This window comes from Vulpes lagopus, chromosome 3 (assembly GCF_018345385.1).
Source record: "Vulpes lagopus strain Blue_001 chromosome 3, ASM1834538v1, whole genome shotgun sequence".
Taxonomy (NCBI): Eukaryota; Metazoa; Chordata; class Mammalia; order Carnivora; family Canidae; genus Vulpes; species Vulpes lagopus.
The window spans coordinates 147,587,378-147,607,771 of record NC_054826.1 but is presented as its reverse complement, the minus strand read 5'-3'; the positions used below and the strand labels follow the sequence as shown (position 1 = coordinate 147,607,771).

The 20,394-nt window shown below is 34.6% G+C and overlaps 1 protein-coding gene across 3 annotated transcripts in view; it reads left to right on the top strand.

The window, feature by feature from the left end:
• The window catches only part of ZNF326 (zinc finger protein 326), a 36,813-nt gene that overhangs the window by 7,250 nt on the left and 9,169 nt on the right, over positions 1-20,394 (top strand). Inside the window, exons 3-9 of one of the 3 annotated variants that reach the window (XM_041747749.1) lie at positions 2,151-2,186; positions 2,282-2,393; positions 4,515-4,920; positions 7,317-7,515; positions 12,012-12,123; positions 17,297-17,444; positions 19,293-19,392. In XM_041747749.1, the coding sequence (XP_041603683.1) occupies positions 2,151-2,186; positions 2,282-2,393; positions 4,515-4,920; positions 7,317-7,515; positions 12,012-12,123; positions 17,297-17,444; positions 19,293-19,392 (1,113 nt within the window). Of the gene's footprint in view, positions 1-2,150; positions 2,241-2,281; positions 2,394-4,514; positions 4,921-7,316; positions 7,516-12,011; positions 12,124-17,296; positions 17,445-19,292; positions 19,393-20,394 lie in introns of those variants that run through there. The other 2 variants (XM_041747751.1, XM_041747750.1) reach the window with 2 other exon arrangements.

Sequence of the window (20,394 nt, the reverse complement as noted above, 5' to 3'; positions counted from 1 at the left end):
CAGTTCTCCTAATTTTTGTGTACTCCACAGTGTTCAATAAATATTAGTAATTTATGACTCCATAGTGAAATAAAAATAAACTGACTAAAAAACAAAAGGATTTAGTATCCAAAGGCAACCTCTGCAAGCTCAAAGTTGAAACTAGCAGAAATAACAAAATACAAGACTTTTTGCTTTGTGTACCTAACTGAACCTAACTCTTAAGATTATTATTATTTTTTATTTTTAAAAAAGATTCTATTTATTTATTGAGAGAGAGAGCACACATGAAGGGGAGAGGCAGAGGGAGAGGAAAACTGAATCCCAGGCAGACTCTATGCTGAGTGCAGAGCCCAAGGTGAGGTTCAATATCGTGAACCCAAGATCATGATTTGAGGTGAAAGCAATTTGGATGCTTAACTGACTGAGCCACCTGAGGCACTCCTTAAGATTATTCTTAATAATCTTAAGCTTAGAAGAAGGCTTTTTATTTTGAAAATTTTATTTCAATTTCAAAATTGCCCTCTATCTGAGATAACATAGGTTAGCAACTCTAAAGATAAATAATTGCCTGTTTTGTTAGTCTAGAACTGTGAACATGGTACACTAGCCACATGTGACTGTTGAGCACTCGCAGTGGGGATGATTAGAACTGAGATGTGCTGTAAAATGTAAATTATACACCCCATATGAAGTCTTAGTTTGAAAAATACAAGATAAAAGAGCTCGGTGATGCTTTTTGTATGTTGATAATCTTTTTGTGCTCTCATGCATATTGGTACATACAAGCATTATAAAATTCTAAATTTTACTTGAAAGTTCAAATTTTATCATTGGCAGCAAAAGTACTGTTACTTTTGGCAGTGTATCATAAGCACTATATAAGAGCAACAGACGTGTAGATATTTAGAAGAAAGAGAAGATACTCAACTGAGACAGCATCATTGAAAGGGTTAGTATTTGAAATGGACTTTTAAAAGATGAGAATATTTCAGGGAGCAGATATTGGAAGTATTAGAGGAAAGTGTTTCCCATAGAAGCAACAGCGTTAGAGCTAGAGGGGTGGATATTTATTGATCTTCGGGAAAATCATTTCATCCCTTTGGATTTTAGCTCCTAATCTATAAAATAAGAAGATTAAATTGAATTTTATCCTTTAGGTTGCTTCCAGCTTTGAAGTTGCAAGATTCTGAGTCATATTTTTGTGAAGTTGTTACTGTTATCATTATTATTGTCATTGTTGTTAGGACCAAAAATATTTAAGTGATTGTAATTTAGTGTTTAAAAAATATAAAGGTATTTGCTCTCTATCTGCTATTGTATTTGTTAGTGCATAAAATTTGGGGAGGGTGGTAATGAAGGATTTTGAAGAGTTTTATAGGACACATTCTAAATAATTTAAAATTTTTTTCATTTTTATAATTGTAAATTCATTTTATTACTTCTTTTGTTGTATTTTTCATGTTAGAGGTTGGAATGTAGGTGGAATTGCAGTTTAATAAAATATACTCAGTACCCTTAATGTACTAGAATTTTTTGAGTATTTTGCATTAGAGTTCACATTCATTCCTTTTATTTTTAGTATTTGAGGATTTAAATGTTTGTTGAGTCATTATTACTTAAAGGCATAGTACTGTAGATTGGCCCCCTACTCCATGATTTTACTTTTTAAAAATGTCCGTTTCAGTTAATCTATGAACAAATTGAAATTAGGCTAGTTGAAAATGTGGCTGCCTCTGGGTTTTTGACATTTTGAGAGCAGTTAGATGCAAAAACTAAAAACAAAAACTGTTCTTTTTGACAATAGTCAATGCTGACTTTTCTTGAGAATTGGAATTATTTATTATTGATTACATACTATGTAATTCTAATATAGAAGCTTTAAGTAGTACTCTGTCAAATAAATATTGGTTAAATTGAAAATAATTCTGACATAGAACTTTTTTAAGTTGATAATGTTTTTTTGGGCAATTAAATTTTCTTAGCAAATCTATTTTTTTAGTAGATTATTCTCTGTGAATTTTTTCCTTCCATGTCTAGTATGAGTTTATCTTAAATGTTAATGATGAATTAGTATCTCAGACAATTGGTGTGAGTATCTTGTGTTTTATGAAAAATTCCCAAGGAGAATGGTATATCTTACTGACCTTTTGTTATTGACTCTGTTGTAGGAATGGATCGTGATTATGGCCCCGGATCATATGGAGGTCTGACATTCAAGGATATTTATCTAAAAATTCTTCTTTTTGGTGCCAGTAAAGGTGAGCAGCATTTAATTTTTTTCTTTTTAAACTCTTTATAGGGATGGACCGTGACTATGGCCATGGATCCTATGGGGGTCAAAGATCCATGGACTCCTACCTAAACCAGTCATATGGCATGGACAATCACAGTGGTGGTGGTGGGGGTAGCAGGTAAATTGCTTAATCACTTGGCCAAATAATTAGATAACTATAATATTCTGGATATTTTAATTTAAGTATTCCTTAGGCATGTTATGATACTTGAATTTCACTATTGGTATTGAATAATCACCTTAAATGTATAAAGGTGTTAATTAATAGTTATAAAAATTATCTCAGGGTCACTGGCAGACATTATTTTAGGAAAACTGCAAGTAGCTATTTTCATATTAATATAGAGTAAGATTTTCCGTCTTCAGTAGTGAACCTTTTATTTTACTTATTTTTAATTCCTTATCATTCAGAATGTTCTGAACAAATGATAAAAAATGTTACTGGAAATATTCTTTGTCAAGTTTTTTTCTTTATGAGCTTTAAAAGTATCTTTTTTAGTTGAGGGTGTTCTGTAAAGCAGCAAAGCAGGTTTTGACTGGAATGGGTTTAAATGAACCAGTCTAGCAACATTCAGTTTCTGAGAAACATTTAAGATAGTTATTCTTTTAATTTCAGAGTAAGTTGTAGTAAGAGCTTATTGTAATTATAAAACATTCTTTAAATTCATGTCTAGGTTATTTATTGGCAGATATTCCTTATGCCAAAAACACTGTGCTCTAGCTAGGAGCTTTGTATCAAAGCTATGAATACTATACCTTCACTTATTTTAATGCACTAGAGTTTATATTGTTTTTATATTTTACTGTTGATACTGTGTAAAGCTCAACACTAGTTAAGTACAGACCTTAGGGTTAACTACATTTCAGGCAGAAGGGGTGTACCTTTTGAGGCACAGATATTTTTACTAAATATAACTAGTTAGGAAACACTTGAAACTAGCCTCCTTCTTCATAAGTTGAAGGAACCGGATTCCTTAAGGATGGACCAAAAGATGCTTTACATTCCTTCTTTCTGCTTCAAGTGTGCCATTATGGTTTATAGTAGAGGAAAATCAAGAAAATAAAAAGATACAACAATTTTGCTTATGTGATAGATGTTTTAAAAAAGAGTTGGGAGGAGAAATAATTTTTATATGGTTACCAGAATTCAGAAGTAAATAGTACATTCTATTTAGTGATTTGTAAATAATTGAAGTAATGTAACACATTTAAATGTTTAAATATATCCGTTATTGCCCTATTGCATTGTAAATGTGATGTGTATAAACTATGTAGATGTTATCATTTATCTCCTGTGTAATTGTGGGCCTTTATAAAACTATGTTGTAAGATATCAAGCAACTTTTGTAATCCATGCTTTGGATTTGTGAGAAGTAAGATGATTTGTGTCTTCTGTTGACTCTGTTAAAACCTTGAGGAGACTGTGTGCTCCCCTTTTTTAGAGTAGTTTTATGTGATAATTTCCTGCCAGGAAATAATTTTTTAAATTATTGAAGACATAAAATGTATTCTTTCTCATCTGCCTTGAAAATTTATATGCAGAGGGTATATGTTGGTGGTCTTTTACTTTATGTTCTATTTTATGTGCTTATTCTTCTAGATTTGTTAGATTTGCTAGTCTACAAGTGGAAAGTAACTGAGGATTGATTATTGGCCTTACCAAAAGTTGGGCAGGATATAAAATTTTCTTAACCAGAGATAATTCTCCAAATTTTTACTGCTATAGACACAATGAAGCAGTTTTGTGATATAGATTATTAGGGGTGCAAAAGGATCTCTTCTGTGTCACAAATAGCTTATATTGGTGTAGTCTTCAATTTGTGTCCCTATTGAAAGCCAAAATATTGTAAATATTTAATATTTTCCATTACTAGGGATGGATTCGAAGAAAGTTTGAGTAGTTTGTGAACTTTAGTAAATGACTTTTTCCAAGACTAGGGCTGGGCTTAAATACTGACAGACAAATCTTAATAAAATAGAAAAGCTGCTATAAAGCAGATTTTTAAGCTAAGGTTTACTTACCTCAATTCATATCTAAAAACTGACTCAGATAGCTTTCTATCTGGTCTCATGTTGAACTGCCCAGCCCTAATCAGGTGTGAATAAAAGTAGAACTGTGCAAACCAGTATGGTATAAATGAATTTTAGTTGATAAATGTCATCTGATAATTTGTCTTTTGAATTGTCTAACATTAGTAAGCTTACTTTTGTTTTTTCCCTCACTGTGCAACTTTTCCAGGTTTGGACCTTATGAGTCTTACGACTCCAGGTCTTCTCTGGGTGGGCGAGATCTGTACAGATCTGGCTATGGTTTTAATGAACCCGAACAAAGCCGCTTCGGAGGTAGTTATGGTGGTCGATTTGAGAGCTCCTACCGGAATAGCCTTGACTCTTTCGGAGGTAGAAACCAGGGCGGGTCTAGCTGGGAAGCACCTTACTCCCGTTCAAAATTGAGGCCTGGGTTTATGGAGGACAGAGGAAGAGAGAATTACTCTTCCTACAGCAGTTTTTCTTCACCCCATATGAAGCCTGCACCTGTAGGCTCTCGGGGGAGAGGAACGCCTGCTTATCCTGAAAGTACGTTTGGAAGCAGAAACTATGATGCTTTTGGAGGACCATCAACAGGCAGAGGCCGAGGCCGAGGAGTAAGTACAACAGAATCTTTTCAGATTCTTTTCACTAGTCACTCTTTTAAACCCTTTCAAGACCATGGTTTTCATCTAGAATAAACACTGTTCATCCCAGTGTATTTTAAAGCAAAAGCTGAATCATAAGCATAATTCTTAGGTTGCCTGTAAAAGTTTTTCCAGCACTTCAGAAAATAAGTGGCAGTGTAAGATGATTGTAAGTTTTGCCAAATCTCCCTTTATTAAAAAGGTGAGGATATTAGGTTTTGGTCTAAAAGGGGTTAAAAGGAGTTGCATTTTTCCTTGTAAACACTAGCAGTTTTGCTGGTGGGACAGTTCTTGGATTATTGTAAAAGGTAACTGAACCCTTTGGAGTTTTTGAGTAGGTTAAAGGTGCAATGTATGAAAAAATGTTTATACTTTGCTGCTATAACTCTAGCACATAGAATTTCTTCAGAGCTCCATATTTCACATTAAACACAAAGGACTAAAAGCTGGATAGATGAGGGTAGCTTAGCCATGTTTACATGGTGAAGAAGTTGATATGTTTAATAGGTTGTAGAACGATTTGTGGTCAGTATAATTACTAACTCACTCTCTTAATATATGTCCTGTTGCTGGGTGTTCTGTTTTCCCTTGTGTCATAAGATTTTACTATTGAGAAGTAAGTTCCTACCTGTACAAACATGTCTCTGGTTCCTTCCTAGGAAGTAATATTTTATAAATTATTGCTTACACGAGTAAATATACTAGTCTTCAAGTGTTTTATTTCAGGACATAGTATAAAGATAATGACTTACGTTCTTAGGTAACTTGGTGGACATGAAATTTTACCTAGTTAAGTGTATGTAGATTGTGGAGTTTTGTAGTTTGGTCTATGAAGGATATTGTATTCTTGCTTTAATGTAAGAAATGTTGTTTTTTGGGGTTTTTTTGTTTTTTTTTTGTTTTTAAGTCAGTTACTCTTAATATTCTCTCTTTGCAGAGGAAAGAACTTCTGATAAAAAATACGTAGTAGGGCACACATTTTTATTAGCCTTTGGTACATGAGTGTAGTTTGTTACTTCTGTGTAGAAATTTTGCACGTATAACAGTTACCCTTTACTTATGTAAAATGCATTGCACCTTTAATGGATAATTAATGAAGATATTTCTAATGTGATTCTATAAATTATCTGGTAACACTAATCTATTCAAGTCTCCTAGGTTAGATAGGGATTCCTAAGTATAATATACAAATGTAAGCAACTGATATGTTGCTATTCCACCATAATTAGTGACTGTAGGTTAATTGAAAATTGTTGGGGTAATAGGCTTTGGCTTTTGAAATTGAAAATCAATTCCAGTTTGAAAATTTTAAAAATGCATAACATTTTCCATGCTTTGTATTACTTTAGGCAAATGATTTTTTTCTTAATGAGACTTCAAACATTAATTTTGTTTTCACAATAGAAAAACAGGCATTCCTGTACTTTGTGTTCACCATTCAAGTGTGAATGGACTTTTCTTTCTTTCCTCCTGTTAATGAAGTAGATGAACCAACAGGACTTTTCTTTTTTAATCTTCACTTGTACAATTCCCACTGGATCCTTCTCTTCAGATTACTCCTCAATCTTTATCTTCTAAAAGTAAGATTAGCAGAATAAATTTCTATGGACATGTGGCCTCTTGGTGTAGTGGATTTTGTTAATGATAGGAGAAGAGGAAGGGACACAAGAGTCGTTTGGTTGCATGACTCTTCGTCTGTAAACTTTCACTTCTTGGGCTTCTGGGTTAGAATATGTTTCTCTAGGTAAGAATGTGAATGGAACGTCAGATGTAATTCTTTATCTGAAGTGTGTCCTGGAAGTTGATGCATGGTTATGCTTTAACTCTCCTATTTCATACTAATGTTCCATCTCGCTTTCTCATTCCCTTTTTCAACAGGGAGAAATCCTAAGTGATTTCTGGATCTTTTTTACTTCAGACTTCAAATATGGTCTTCTTTATGCATCTTAGTATTAAGCCAGGTTTTAGTGAAATAAAGATGTCTTTTAAGGTCTTTTCATGGGAAAACATCAATTAGGAACTCTGAAGAGGAGTTGTCAGAGAGTTGTACAAGTGGTAATATTCTGACAGGCACATATGTTGTTTATGATCTCAAGTAATTTTGAATGGTAAAAATTTAAAAAATAGGTAGGAAGTATCCTTATTTGTTCTACTGGAAATAAAAATACTAATTCACTGGATTTGGGTTCATGTAATAATTTTACAAAGCCTTTCAATGTGTATTCAGAGTGGACATGTAAAATTTAGTTACATTCTGGGGAATTTTCAGGTGAAAATTATTAGATAGGTAACACATAAAATTTGTGTGAATTCATATTTTATCTTTAGATGTTATGCTAATGTTTCTTGATTTCACAAATTTGCAGCATATGAGTGATTTTGGAAGCATTCATAGACCTGGAATTGTTGTTGACTATCAAAACAAACCCACCAATGTGACAGTTGCTGCTGCAAGAGGAATAAAGAGAAAAATGATGCAACCATTTAATAAGCCTGGTGGAACCTTTATCAAGAAACCCAAGCTAACAAAGCCTGTGGAGAAGATGAGCCTCAGCAAATCACCCAGTAAGTAAGAAAACATAACTGATATGGCTTAAGGTACTTCCAATTTTTAAAAAGTTTAGTGCTTTTAGATAATTTTCTCATGTTCATTTGACAAACTGCATAGTAATTACAATTGTAGAAACTAAATCTGTGAATCACCTAGTATAGTTACTAATTGGTCACGAACATTGAAATTACCCAGAGATCCTTTTTAAAAATGTACATTTCTTTGTTCACCCCTCTTCCCTAAATGCTTATTTAGGATAGAATCAGAACATCTGTTTTAAAAGGCTTTTCACATGATTTTGATTCAAAGTTTTGTCTTGAGTATTATATTTATTGTCGGGTGGTATCGATGAGGATGTAGTATTGTGCCTTTACACAGAATCCTCTTAAGGGACAAAGGGGCTATTCATATATTTTCATGGTTTTTGGTACCAGGAAAAGGTGTATTTCTTCTGGAAAATTAATTTGTTTTTAATTTTGTGGGCATGACAACTCTTAGAGATAGTTATGTTTCCGTCTTTACAGTGTTAAAAAATCAAAAGCCAATCTGGAAATGAAATTAAGGGGCACCTGGGTGGCTTAGTCAGTTAAGCATCTTGCCTTTGGCTCAGGTCATGATCTTAGCTCAGGGTTCCTGGAACGAGCCCTGCATCGGAATCCCTGCTCAGCAGGGAGCGTGGTTCTCTCCCTCTCTGTTTTTCCCTGCTGCTGGTGTGCGTGCGCGTGCGCGCGCGCTCTCTCTCTCTCTCTCTCTCTCTCTCAAATAAATCTTTAAAAACATTTCATTTGTTTTTAGCATCAAGACTAAATACTGAGGAGTAAATTTAACAAAAGAAGTGTAGAACTTATGCCTCAAAAACTATAAAATAGTGTTGAAAGAAGTTAATGATCCAAATAAATGGAAAAACTAAATAAATGGTTCAGAGATCAGAATTCTACCTTCTTTGCAAAAATTGACCAGTTGATTCTAAAGTTCACAGGGAATTGCAAGGGATCCAAAATAGTGGAAACAATCCTAAAGAGAAAAATAAAATAGGAAGACTCACACTTCACCTTACCTGGAAAGACACAGTACTTTTCAGTCATCAAGGCAAAAATAAATATAAAAAAATAATAAGTAATTCAGTGTGTAAGTAAAAATAGACAAATATTTGGTGTATGTTGTTTTACTGCTACATGTTTTCATAAAGAGTTCCGAAAAAGATGTTTCCTGAGCTTTTATTTAGGTATGTCCTTGACTTCATCTAATTTGGTCAAATGTACTTGATTTCATGTAGAAATACATTATAAAGTTAAAAAATAAAATAGAACAACATAGATAAGTAACAGTAATCTGCTTCTGAACTTTTTTTTATAAAAAGACTTTACTGAGCTATGATTTGCAAGCCCTACAATTCACCCATTTAAAGTCTGTAACTCACTGGTTTTTAGTGTATTCACAGATATATGCAAATATCACCATGTCAATTTGAGAACATTTTCATCACCTCATAGAGACCGGGTACCCTTTAGGCATTATCCCCTTCACACCCCATAGCCCAGAGCAACCACTAATTTACTTTCTACCTTTATTGATTTCTGTATTCTAGACTTTCATATGAAAAAAGTCATGTAGAATGTGGACTTTTGTGATAGGCTTCTTTCACTTAGCATAATCTTCCAAGATTCATCCAAGTTACGCATGTATCAGTACTTCATTCCATTTTATGGCTGGAAATACTCTGTTGTATGGATATATCATTTTCTTTATCCATTCATTCATTGATGGGTAATTGGGTTGCTTCTACCTTTTGGCTACCATGAATAATGCTGCTGTAAATATCTGTGTATAAGTTTTTGTGTGAACACATGTTTTCATTTCATATATCCTTAGATATATCTAAGAAATGAATTGTTGGGTCATATGGTAATTGTGTAATCATTTGAGGAACAGCATGTGTTCCAAAGGAGCTGGCACCATTTTACATTCCCACCAACAGCGTATGAGATTTCTGATTTCTCTGTATCCTCACTAAAGACTAACCAGTCTTTTTGATTCTAGCCATGGAGGTAGTATAAAGTGGTATCTTATTGTGGTCTTGATTTACATTTCTCTGGTGATTAATGGAAGGGCATTTTTTTTCTTTTGCTTTTGGCTATTCATGTATTTTTCTTGGAAAAATGCCTGTTGAGATGCTTTGGTCACTTTTCAGTTGGGCTCTCTTTTTATTGAGTTGCCAAAGTTCTTTATATATTCTAGAGACAGGTCACTTTTCAGATGTATTCATATTTGTAAATTTTGTCTCCTACTCGGAGTTGCCATTGTACTCTTCTGATGGTATCCTTTGAAGCACAAAAGTTTTTAAATTTGATAAAGTTCAATTTGTCTATTTTTTTTGTTGTTGCTCAGTTCTTTTTTTTTTTTTTTCCTTTGAGATTATTTATTTATTTATTCATGAGAGACACAGAAAGAGAGGCAGAGACACAGGCAGAGGGAGGAGAAGCAGGCTCTGTGCAAGGATCCCAATGTGGGACTTGGTCCCGGGAATCCAGGATCACACCCTGAGCCAAAGGCAGATGCTCAACCGTTGAACCACCCAGGTGTCCCTGTTGCTCAATTCTTTTGGTTTTTTAAAGAATTCCTTGCCAAATTCCAAAGTCATGAAAATATACTCCTGTATTTTCTTCTAAGAGTTTTATAGTTACAGTTTTTGCATTTAGGTCTCTCACTATCACTTTTGCATGTGGCTGTCTGGTTGCCCAGTACCATTTGTTGAAAAGACTGTTCTCTCCCAACAGAATAATTTTGGCATCCCTGCTAAAAACCAGCTGACCATAGTTATACGAATTTATTTCTGGCTTCTCACTTCTGATCTATATGTCTGGCTTTTCACTTCTGATCTATATATCTATATATCTGTCCTTGTGCCAGTACCACAAGGTCTTGATTACCATGGCTTTGTAGCAAGTTTTGAAATCATAGTGTGAGTCTTTCTATTTTGTTTCTCCTTAAAGGATTGTTTCCACTATTTTAGATTCCTTGCTATTCCTTGTGAACTTTATTTATTTATTTATTTATTTATTTATTTATTTATTATTTATTTATTTATTTATTTATTTATTTATTTATTTATTTATATATAAAATGGCAGATTCTTTTTTTTAAGATTTTATTTATTCATTCATGAGAAGACAGAGAGAGAGAGGCGCAGAGACACAGGCAGAGAGAGGAGCAGGCTCCATGCAGGTACCTTGATGTAGGACTCGATCCCGGGACTACAGGATCATGCCCTAGGCCAAAGGCGGCACTAAACCACTGAGCCACCCAGGCTGCCCCCCCTGTGAACTTTAGAATCAACTTGTCATTTTTTTGTGAAGAAGTCAGAATTCTGACCGGGATTTTGCTAAATCTGTAGATCAATTTGGGAGGAGTATAACCATCTTAACAATGTTTTCAGATCTCTGAACCATCATTTATTTAGTTTTTCCATTTATTTAGATCTTTAACTTCTTTCAACAATGTTTTATAGTTTTTGAAGTATAAGTTCTATACTTCTTTTAGTCTTGTTGATACTAACAAATGAAATGGTTTCTTAATTGTATTTTCAGATTGGCTTTTGATTTTTTTTTAACAATGTAAAGAAGGAAATGTGACTATTTCTGGAGTTGTCATGTCCACAAAATTAAAAGCAAAAGATTAAATTTAGTGCAAAAGCAAAAAGATTAATTTTCCAGAAGAAGCACACCTTATCCTGGTACCAGGAACCATGAAAAATAACTTAACTTTGTCCTCTAAAGGAGATTCTGTGTAATGGGACAATACTGTATCCTCAACGATACCTCCTAATGATAAATACAACACTCAAGACAAAACTCTGAATCTGAGTCATGTGAGAAGCCTTTTAAAACAGATAGATGTTCTGATTCCACCTTAAATAAAGATTTAGGGAAGAGGTGGATAAGGGTATGTGCATTTTTTTGAAGATTTATTTATTTATTTATTTATTTATTTATTTATTTATTTGAGAGACAGCACAAGTAAAAAAAAAGTGGGAGGAGGAGCAGGGAGGAAGGGGGGGCGAATCTCAAGCAGACTCTTTCCTGAGCTCAGAGCCTGACACAGTCTCGATTTCACAACCCTGAGATCCTGACCTGAGCCAAAACCAGAAGTCAGAGGCTAAACCAACTGAGCCACCCATATGCCCCAGGGCTTGTGCATTTTTAAAAAGTATTTCTGGGTAATTTTATTGTTAATGACTGATTAGTACTATACTAGGTGATTCACAGACTGACTTCTACAATTGTGATTACTATGTAGTTTGTCATATGAACATGAAAATATCTGAAAGCACTGAATTCATGATAATGGTATTCAAATGAATGAAATTTCAGAAATACTGGTTAATTTCTGGTGAGTTCAATTTAGATTGTAGTCACCAAGTAAACCTTGCATGTCTATACTTTATGAAGTGGAAACTTAAAAGGGAGAATGGAAAAGTGATTTTTAGTTTTGACTTTTGCTGATACTCTAGCAAAAACTGATCCTAAAAATGAAGAAGAAGAAAAGCGACGAATTGAGGCTCGACGAGAGAAACAAAGGCGCAGAAGAGAAAAAAACAGTGAGAAATACGGAGATGGATACAGGTTTGTGTTTAGTAGAGTCTGAAAATTGGTCTCATTAAAAAACATTTTCCTAAAAAACAAAACAAACAAAAACATTTTCCTAGAAAGTGCAGATACATCAACTGGAATGTGAAAACATTCATGAGGTTCAAATGAAAAGGTTTGATAAAAGATTTTTGGTATTTATGTGCAGTCACCATTTAGAAAACATAAGAAAAAAGAGTTCCACTCATAATGGTATTCTAAAAGTAAAAAATACTTGGAAATACGGTATTCTTAAAAAGAAATACATGTCATAACATGAAGGAAACCACAAAGTCTTCTTGAGATTTGAGTACAGGGAAACAGTGATATTCTTGGATAGGAAAATTAAATATTAGAAATATAACAGGTGTCATCAATCTTGATTCCAAAGAAGGTTGGGTATTAGGTAAAAGAAGATTGTTAATTTGTAAACATATGTATTATATGTAAGAATATATAATAAAAAAGAGGTTGGAAACAGAAGCAAAACTACTTAAAAAAATTGAACAGCTGAACAATAAGAAGAAAAATAGTTTAGATCTTCTTATACCAGTGAAGATGAATCCAGGTGGATTAAAGAACATATACAATGGAAAATAACAGGAAACTAAAATAGAATATTTATAAATAATTGCTGCAGAAGTCTTTTCTTTCTAGGCTTAAAAGTTACAGATTAAATTATAAAGGAAATAATGACCACATTAATTTAAATAAAAATTTAAAACTTGAAAGCAAATGGACTTGGAAAACAAACATAAGAAATGATTAATGTCTAAGATAAATGTCATCCAATTAGTATCTTTTTTTTTTTTTTTTTTTGAGAGAAAGGGTGAGGGAGAGTGGGGCTACGTAGAGGCAGAGGGAGAGAGAATCTTAAGCAGGCTCTGTGTTCAGCAAGAAGCCTGATGTGGGACTGAGTCTCACAACCCTGAGATCATGAGCTGAACTGAAATTAAAAGCGGGATGCCTAGTTGTCTGGGTCCCCCAGGCGCCCCCAACTAGTGTTTTTTATTTTTATTTTTAAAGATTGTATTTATTCACGTGAGAGAGAAAGAGAGGCAGAGACACAGGCAGAAGGAGAAGCAGGCTTCCCGTAAGGAGTCTGGTGCGGGACTCAATCCTGGATCCTGAATCTTGGGATCAGGACCTGAGCTGAAGGCAGACGCTCAACCGCTGAGCCATCAGCATCCCCCAACTAGTGTTGATTGGCTGAAGGAACGACAGCTATGTAATAATTTTACGGAAAATGTTGAAACTCATTGTAAGATAAACTAGAAATTTAAATAATAGCATGGTGTTTTATTAGTGAGGGGAAAAACAATATTGATATACTAACAAGGATACAGTCAAAGCACACTATTATAATTTTGCTAGTAACCAAATAATATGATTATAATTACTGGGAAGCAGTTTAGTAGGTTATTTATTAAGAGGGAAAGAGGGAGGGGCAGAGGGGGAGAGAGAGTGTGAGAGAGAGAGAGAGAGAGAGAGAGAGAGAATCTTAAGCAGGCTCCATGCCCAACTTGGAGTAAGCGCAGCACAGGGCTTGATTTCACGACCCTGAGATCCTCACCTGAGCTGAAATCAAGAGTTGGAAGCTTAACTGATTGAGCCACCTAGATGCCCCCAATTTAGCAGTTTTTTAAAATGTCTTGAATTTTTTTATAGTCTGTGTTCTAAGAAAATAATATAAAAGTGTTAGAGTTTAATCTAAAGAGGTGCCAATGATAGCATTATTTATAATAGCTCCAAACATGAAACAAATACCAGCGATAACAAGTAGTCAAGTATGTTTAAGTTTTGACACTTGCCTTTATGGGTTCATAGGCCATTCTTGAAAATGAAGGTTATAAAACCTGTAGTAACATGGAGAAAACAGGCAAAATAGAAAAAAATGATATATACAACATGTAAAATATGCATGAAAAAGTCTAAAAGAAAACTTTTTTAAAGGGCAGAAATTGATATATTTTTCATCATCTTTCTCTGAAATTACTACTTATGTTAGGAAAATAAAGATTATAAAATTTTATTTTTATTTTATTTTTAAAAGATTTTATTTATCTATGAGAGATACACAGAGGCAGAGACATAGAGGGAAAAACAGGCTCCTCTCAGGGAGCCCAATGCAGGACTCCATCCCTGAACTAGGATTATTAAGGCCTGAGCTGAAGGCTGAGTGAGGCTCAACCTCTGAGCCACCCAGGTGTCCCAAGATTATAAAATTTTATTTTATTTTATTTTACTTTTTTTTTTTTAAGATTTTATTTATTTATGATAGAGGCAGAGACACAGACAGGGGAATAAGCAGACTCCATGCTGGGAGCCCGACGCGGGACTTGATCCCGGGACTCCAGGATCATGTCCTGGGCCAAAGGCAGGCGCTAAACCGCTGAGCCACCCAGGGATCCCCGGATTATAAAATTTTAAAAGTAAATTCAGTGTATTTTCTATTCAGAATGTAGTTTTGCTTTTTTTTTTTTTTTTTTTTTTTTAAGATTTTATTTATTTATTCATGAGACCACAGCGAGAGAGAGGCAGGCTCCATGCAGAGAACCTGATGTGGGACTCCATCCCGGGACTCCAGGATCATGCCCTGAGCTGAAGGCAGGCGCTTAACCGCTGAGCCACCCAGGGATTCTCACTATTTGGTTTAAGTGTAGTAAAACATTATGTTGATTTTATTTATGTAAAATATAGTAAAAGAAAATTCACTTGCGTCTTAATTCCCAGATTTTTTTTGTTTGCTTAGACTGTCTTTGATTTTAGCAAGCTCGGTATTATAGTGGGCCCATAAACAACATGGGGGTTAGGGTGCCAACCCTCCACACAGTCATAAATCCATGTGTAATTTTGGGTTCCCAAAAAACTGCTAATGGCCACCTGTTGACTAGAAGCCTTACTGATAATACAAACCGTTGATTTAACGCATATTTAGTATGATACAGTATTATATACTCTATTACAATAAAGTAAACTAGAGAAAAAAAATATTAAGAAAATCCTAAGGAAGAGAAGATACATTTACAGAACTGTGCTGTAAAAAATCTGCATACAGGGAACCTGTGCTTTGCAAACTCTTGTTGTTCAAAGGTCCTCTTGTATAATGTTGTACTTATATAATCTTTGTGTCCAACTTTAATAACTTTTTCCCCATGTTCTTTCTGATTTGTTACTCATAATTTGTTGGGACTTGAGAAACAATAGGATTAAGCTTATTAAGAATTAACCTATGAAAAGAAGTTTTAGTTTTAAGAAGCCGCTAGTTTTGGTCTTTGTGGTATCTCTCTCTGCCACTGTGGGTAGAATTTCTTCTTTTGACAGGGGTGGGAACAAATTAAAACGAACTCTTTAAGGCACGTAGGAATCTGAAGATTTTACATTATAAGATTAATTTTTGTATTTACCCTATGAATACTTCCCCCTTTAAAAATTGTAGCTTTGGATAGAATATACCCATGTTAATATAATAAATGTGTGACTTGGAGAAAATGGAAGAACCGAACTTTCATGTAGCTATTTCCTCCATAATTTTAAATATAAATCTGATGATATAAACCAAAGAATGTCAGTTCAATTAAATTGTCATTTAAGGAGAAGAATCATGTAAAATAGTCTAAAATTATTTTAATTTATCAGCAGTTTTGATTTGGGAGGATAAGAGATTGACAGTACATAACTATTCTTATGATATGTTCTTTTTGGATAATTGAATGCTTTCAATATAATAAGAAGCGAATCTGGGGGGGAAGGGGACAGAGGTGTGAGAAGTACAGACAGACAACAGTATGTGGGGAAGAGTGCCAAAAGAGAAGTACAAAGTGTCTTACAAGAGAACACTAGGAGTGCAGGAGTGGAGAGCAGGAGTGTAGTGTAGGAGTGCAAGAAAATCAGGGACATGGATGGAGGCAGTATTTGAACTGATTCATAAAGGGTAGGATTGCGTAGGAGCTGTTTGGCAGCCCAGGTGGAGGACATGGCTCGAGGTCATAGCAAAGAAACGGACATTTCATTGATATTCAGGAAATGGCAAGCTGTGTAGATTGAAAATGAATCTATTGGGGGATGAAAATGTAATCTAATTTAAAAAGTGAAAACATACGGTGTATTTAATGGGTAAAGCCAGAAGGAAACAGAGATTAAAAACTTTCTTAAATGCCAACTGAAGGTGTTTTGGCTTTGTTTTTTGAGGTGTAAGTCTGTGAAGCCAAAGAAGTCTTTTGAGCAGTGAAGTGTTGTTGCCTCCTTTAGGAAGTGACAGTAATTTATCAGATTATTCCTATGTGTCAGAGATTTTTCTAAGGGCTTTCTATATTTTAATTTTTTTAAGCCTCACAATACTTCTGTAAGGGTTCTCATATCAATAAGATAAGAAAGCTAAGACCCAGTGAAGTTAAATAATTTTGACCAATGTCACATAAGAGGATATAACCCCAGCAGTAGGCTCTAGGTCCCATAATTTAAACCAGGAAAATAAATATAATAGTGGTATAAAGAATTAATTAATTGGAAAATGGAGACTGGAGACAAACCAGTTAAGAAACTGTTGTCATAATTCAAGGAAAAGGAAGTAACAAGAATATGTTAGACAGGAACACTTCATGGGAGGAAAACGGGAAATTCATAGTGGAGTGGCTCCTGAGCTTCTAAATTTGTCTAGTTCAGGCTTATCAGTCATCCTGAAGTGGTCCTTAGAGGGCAGGCTTTTTTTCACCCAACAGCTCTAAGGGAGTGAATTATGGTTGTCTGATACTCCATTTGGCTTTGTTGATACTGCCTTAGTGGATTGCAAGCTTGAGAGTGGAACAGAATATAAAGTAAGTTAGTGGAACTTTGGGACTTTATATTTTTTGAAGTTTGGTTTGGCTTTCTAACTAGTCTAGGCTTGAAGTGGATAGTTTAGGACTAGATAAAATAGATCCATTGATTCCATCAATTGTACCCAGAAGCTCCAGGGTGGGCCAGAAATGCAAAGTGGTATAGTAACAGTGTTGTTCAAATAGGTATTTAGAGAAATACTGGTTTTTCTGACTTCAGCTAAATTTAGATCAACTGTAAAATGGAATAAAGGAAATCATTTATGCTGGTAAAATTAGTTTCATTGGTATGGTCTTAGGAAGTCTAAGTAAATAAAGCAATATTTAAAGAAAAACTTTTTTTTTCTTTGTAGAATGGCATTTACGTGTTCATTTTGTAAATTCCGAACGTTTGAAGAAAAAGATATTGAACTACATCTGGAAAGTCCTTCACACCAAGAAACACTAGATCATATTCAGAAACAAACCAAATTTGATAAAGTAGTTATGGAGTTTTTGCATGTAAGTAGCTGTTTTTATTTTATTTATTTTTTAAAGATGTAATTTATTTATTCATGAGAGACACACAGAGAGAGGCAGAGGGAAAAGCAGGCTTCCTTTAGGTAGCCTCATTTGGGACTTGATCCTGGGACTCCAGTATCATGACCTGAGCCAAAGGCAGACACTTAATCACCTGAGCCACCCAGACGCTCTAAGTAGCTGTTTTTAAGGCGAGAAGCACTTTATCTTATTTTTTACTTTTTCAATTTCCCATCTCTCTCCCATTTTAAGTTTCTAAAGATTTAGTTTATTGGTTTTTTTTTTTTTAGTTTGTTTACTTAAAGAGTTTTTTTAAAAAAAATTAACTCAGAATTAGATGTTAATTCCTCTGTAATAAATATTAGATTTGTAATGTGAGAGAACATTTTATTTTTTACAGTGGTTTCTAGCAGAGGTGTCAGGAAAAGAATTCTTTTAACAACTATTTATTGATGTAGGTCAGGTATCATTCAGTGACAGTCTACTGTGTACTTTGCTGTTCTGGGTACTTTCATTCATTGTTTCATCACAACTCCTTTTTATTTTGAAAGATCGTGCTCAGAGTAGTGTGACTTTCGGTTAAGTGGCAATATGAATTCAGAGCCAGAGAGTGGGTGTCTGTTTGGTATCTTTTATATTATCAGCGTGTGGTCACCAGTTCAACAGTTTTTCTTGAATACTTGAGAAAAGATGCTGTTCAGGGACCAAAGACACAGTGGCCACCCTCTGTGAACTAACAGTAATTGAAAGGGGAACACACTTTGTATATCCACAGATGGCACAGTTAAGTTGAAGGGCCAGGAGTGAGAGTATAGATGGGTTTTGGAGAAGGGGAGGATAGTTGGGGCCAGGGATGTGTAAGGGCGGGATTAGAGCTGGACTGCTAATTGTACACACTTAATTTGGGCAAAAGCATGGAATTGTTACAAGGTTAGAAATAGAGTGATCATTCATTCCTCCATATCCTTGCAGAATTGTGTGCCTCTCAGAATATTTTCTTCTGTAATTTCATTCCTTAACTAGTTCCTACTTGTCATTTAGGACTTAAGTACTCAAATGCCCTGAGAAGACCTCTTAACTATTCCAGCTCTTTTTGATTTCTCTTGTTATTTATGCCTAAAATACATTTTTTTTCTTTTAAGGTTTTTATTTAAATTCTAGTTAGTTGACATACAGTACACTATTGGTTTCAGGAATAGAATTCAGTGACTCATCACTTATATACAACACCCAGTCATAACAAGTGCCCTCCTTAATACCCATCACTCATCTAGCCCATCCCCCACCCGCCTCCTTCAATTCTTAGTTCTCTGTTGTTGAGTCTCCTTTGGTTTGTTTCCCTTGCTCCTTTTTTCACCCTTTTTCTGTGTTCATCTGTTTTGTTTCCAAGTTAAATTTAATTTGTCATATGAGTGAAAGGAATCCCATGGTATTTGTCTTTCTCTGGCTTATTTCACTTACCATAATACATTCTAGCTTCATCCACATCATGGCAAATGGCACCGTTTCATTCTTTTTGATGGCTGAGTAATATTCCACTGCACATACACATCACATCTTTATCCATTGTATCAGTTAGTGGACATTTGGGCTCTTTCCATACTTTGGCTATTGTTGATATAAAATACATTTTGAAAGTAACTACTTTTTATAAGTGTCTGAGTAATTTCTTTATATTTCATGATAGTCTGTTTCAACTGAATTGTACACTCCTTCAGAACAGACATTAGTTCTTATGTAACAGATGTTATCTTCAATAGGCTGACTTTGGTGCTAAGCATATTCTGAGAGCTCACTGAAAACTTTTTTTCCCCCTATTTTGTTTTATAGGAATGTATGGTGAATAAATTCAAGAAAACATCTATTCGTAAGCAACAGACAAATAATCAAACAGAAGTAGTTAAACTAATTGAAAAAGATGTTATGGAAGGTAAGTATTTAAACAAATTATTTTAGAATTTTACATGTATATTTTACATACTATACCCTATTTCAGTGTAAATGATGCCCATACTATACCCTATTTCAGTGTAAATGATGCCATTAGAGTGATGCTGTGAGTTGCTTATTAGAGATGAACTCCTTTGACTTTCTTTTCCCATGTTTGCAAGTTTATCACTGTCTACTGTTACGTCTCTCACTTCAGTTTTGCAAGGAAAATCAGCTTTTCCTTTATATGGAAGTGAATTCTTCCATCTGTCCTCTGTTTTATTCCTTTTCATCTCTCTAAGGACTTTTGCTCTAATAGTGAACTCTCCTTTTTTTTTAGTTTGTCTTCCTCTGTTTCTGAAGCCTATGCTTTCATCTTAAAAAAAAAAAAAAAATCTCCAAAGGAACAAAGGAAAAGAAAAATAGACAATAGTTCCCCTAAAACCTGCTTTTCTCCTTGAACAACCATGCTGCTTTAAGCATAGTCCACATCAGGGATCCCTGGGTGGCGCAGCGGTTTGGCGCCTGCCTTTGGCCCAGGGCGCGATCCTGGAGACCCGGGATCGAATCCCACGTCGGGCTCCCGGTGCATGGAGCCTGCTTCTCCCTCTGCCTATGTCTCTGCCTCTCTCTCTCTCTCTCTCTATCATAAATAAATAAAAATTAAAAAAAAAAAAAATAAGCATAGTCCACATCAATCTGTTTATTTACTACGCATTACTATTTCTCCACAGTAGACCACTTTCTGCTACCAGTGGTCTACTAAAACTGCTCTGATCTATCAGATTCCCAACACCAGCTTCTGTAGGTTCTTCTGAATCATTATCTTCTGCAACATTTTTCACTATTCTTTGTGAATCTGCTTTCTCCCCCAGGTTCCATGGTGGTATCTCACTGTCCTAATGTTCCTTATTTCTCTGACGTTTTATTTGTGCTTCTCTTTCTCTACAAGGCTTTCAGAAGTTGGTATTGGAACTAAGGACTATTCTGTCCTTATTTCCAT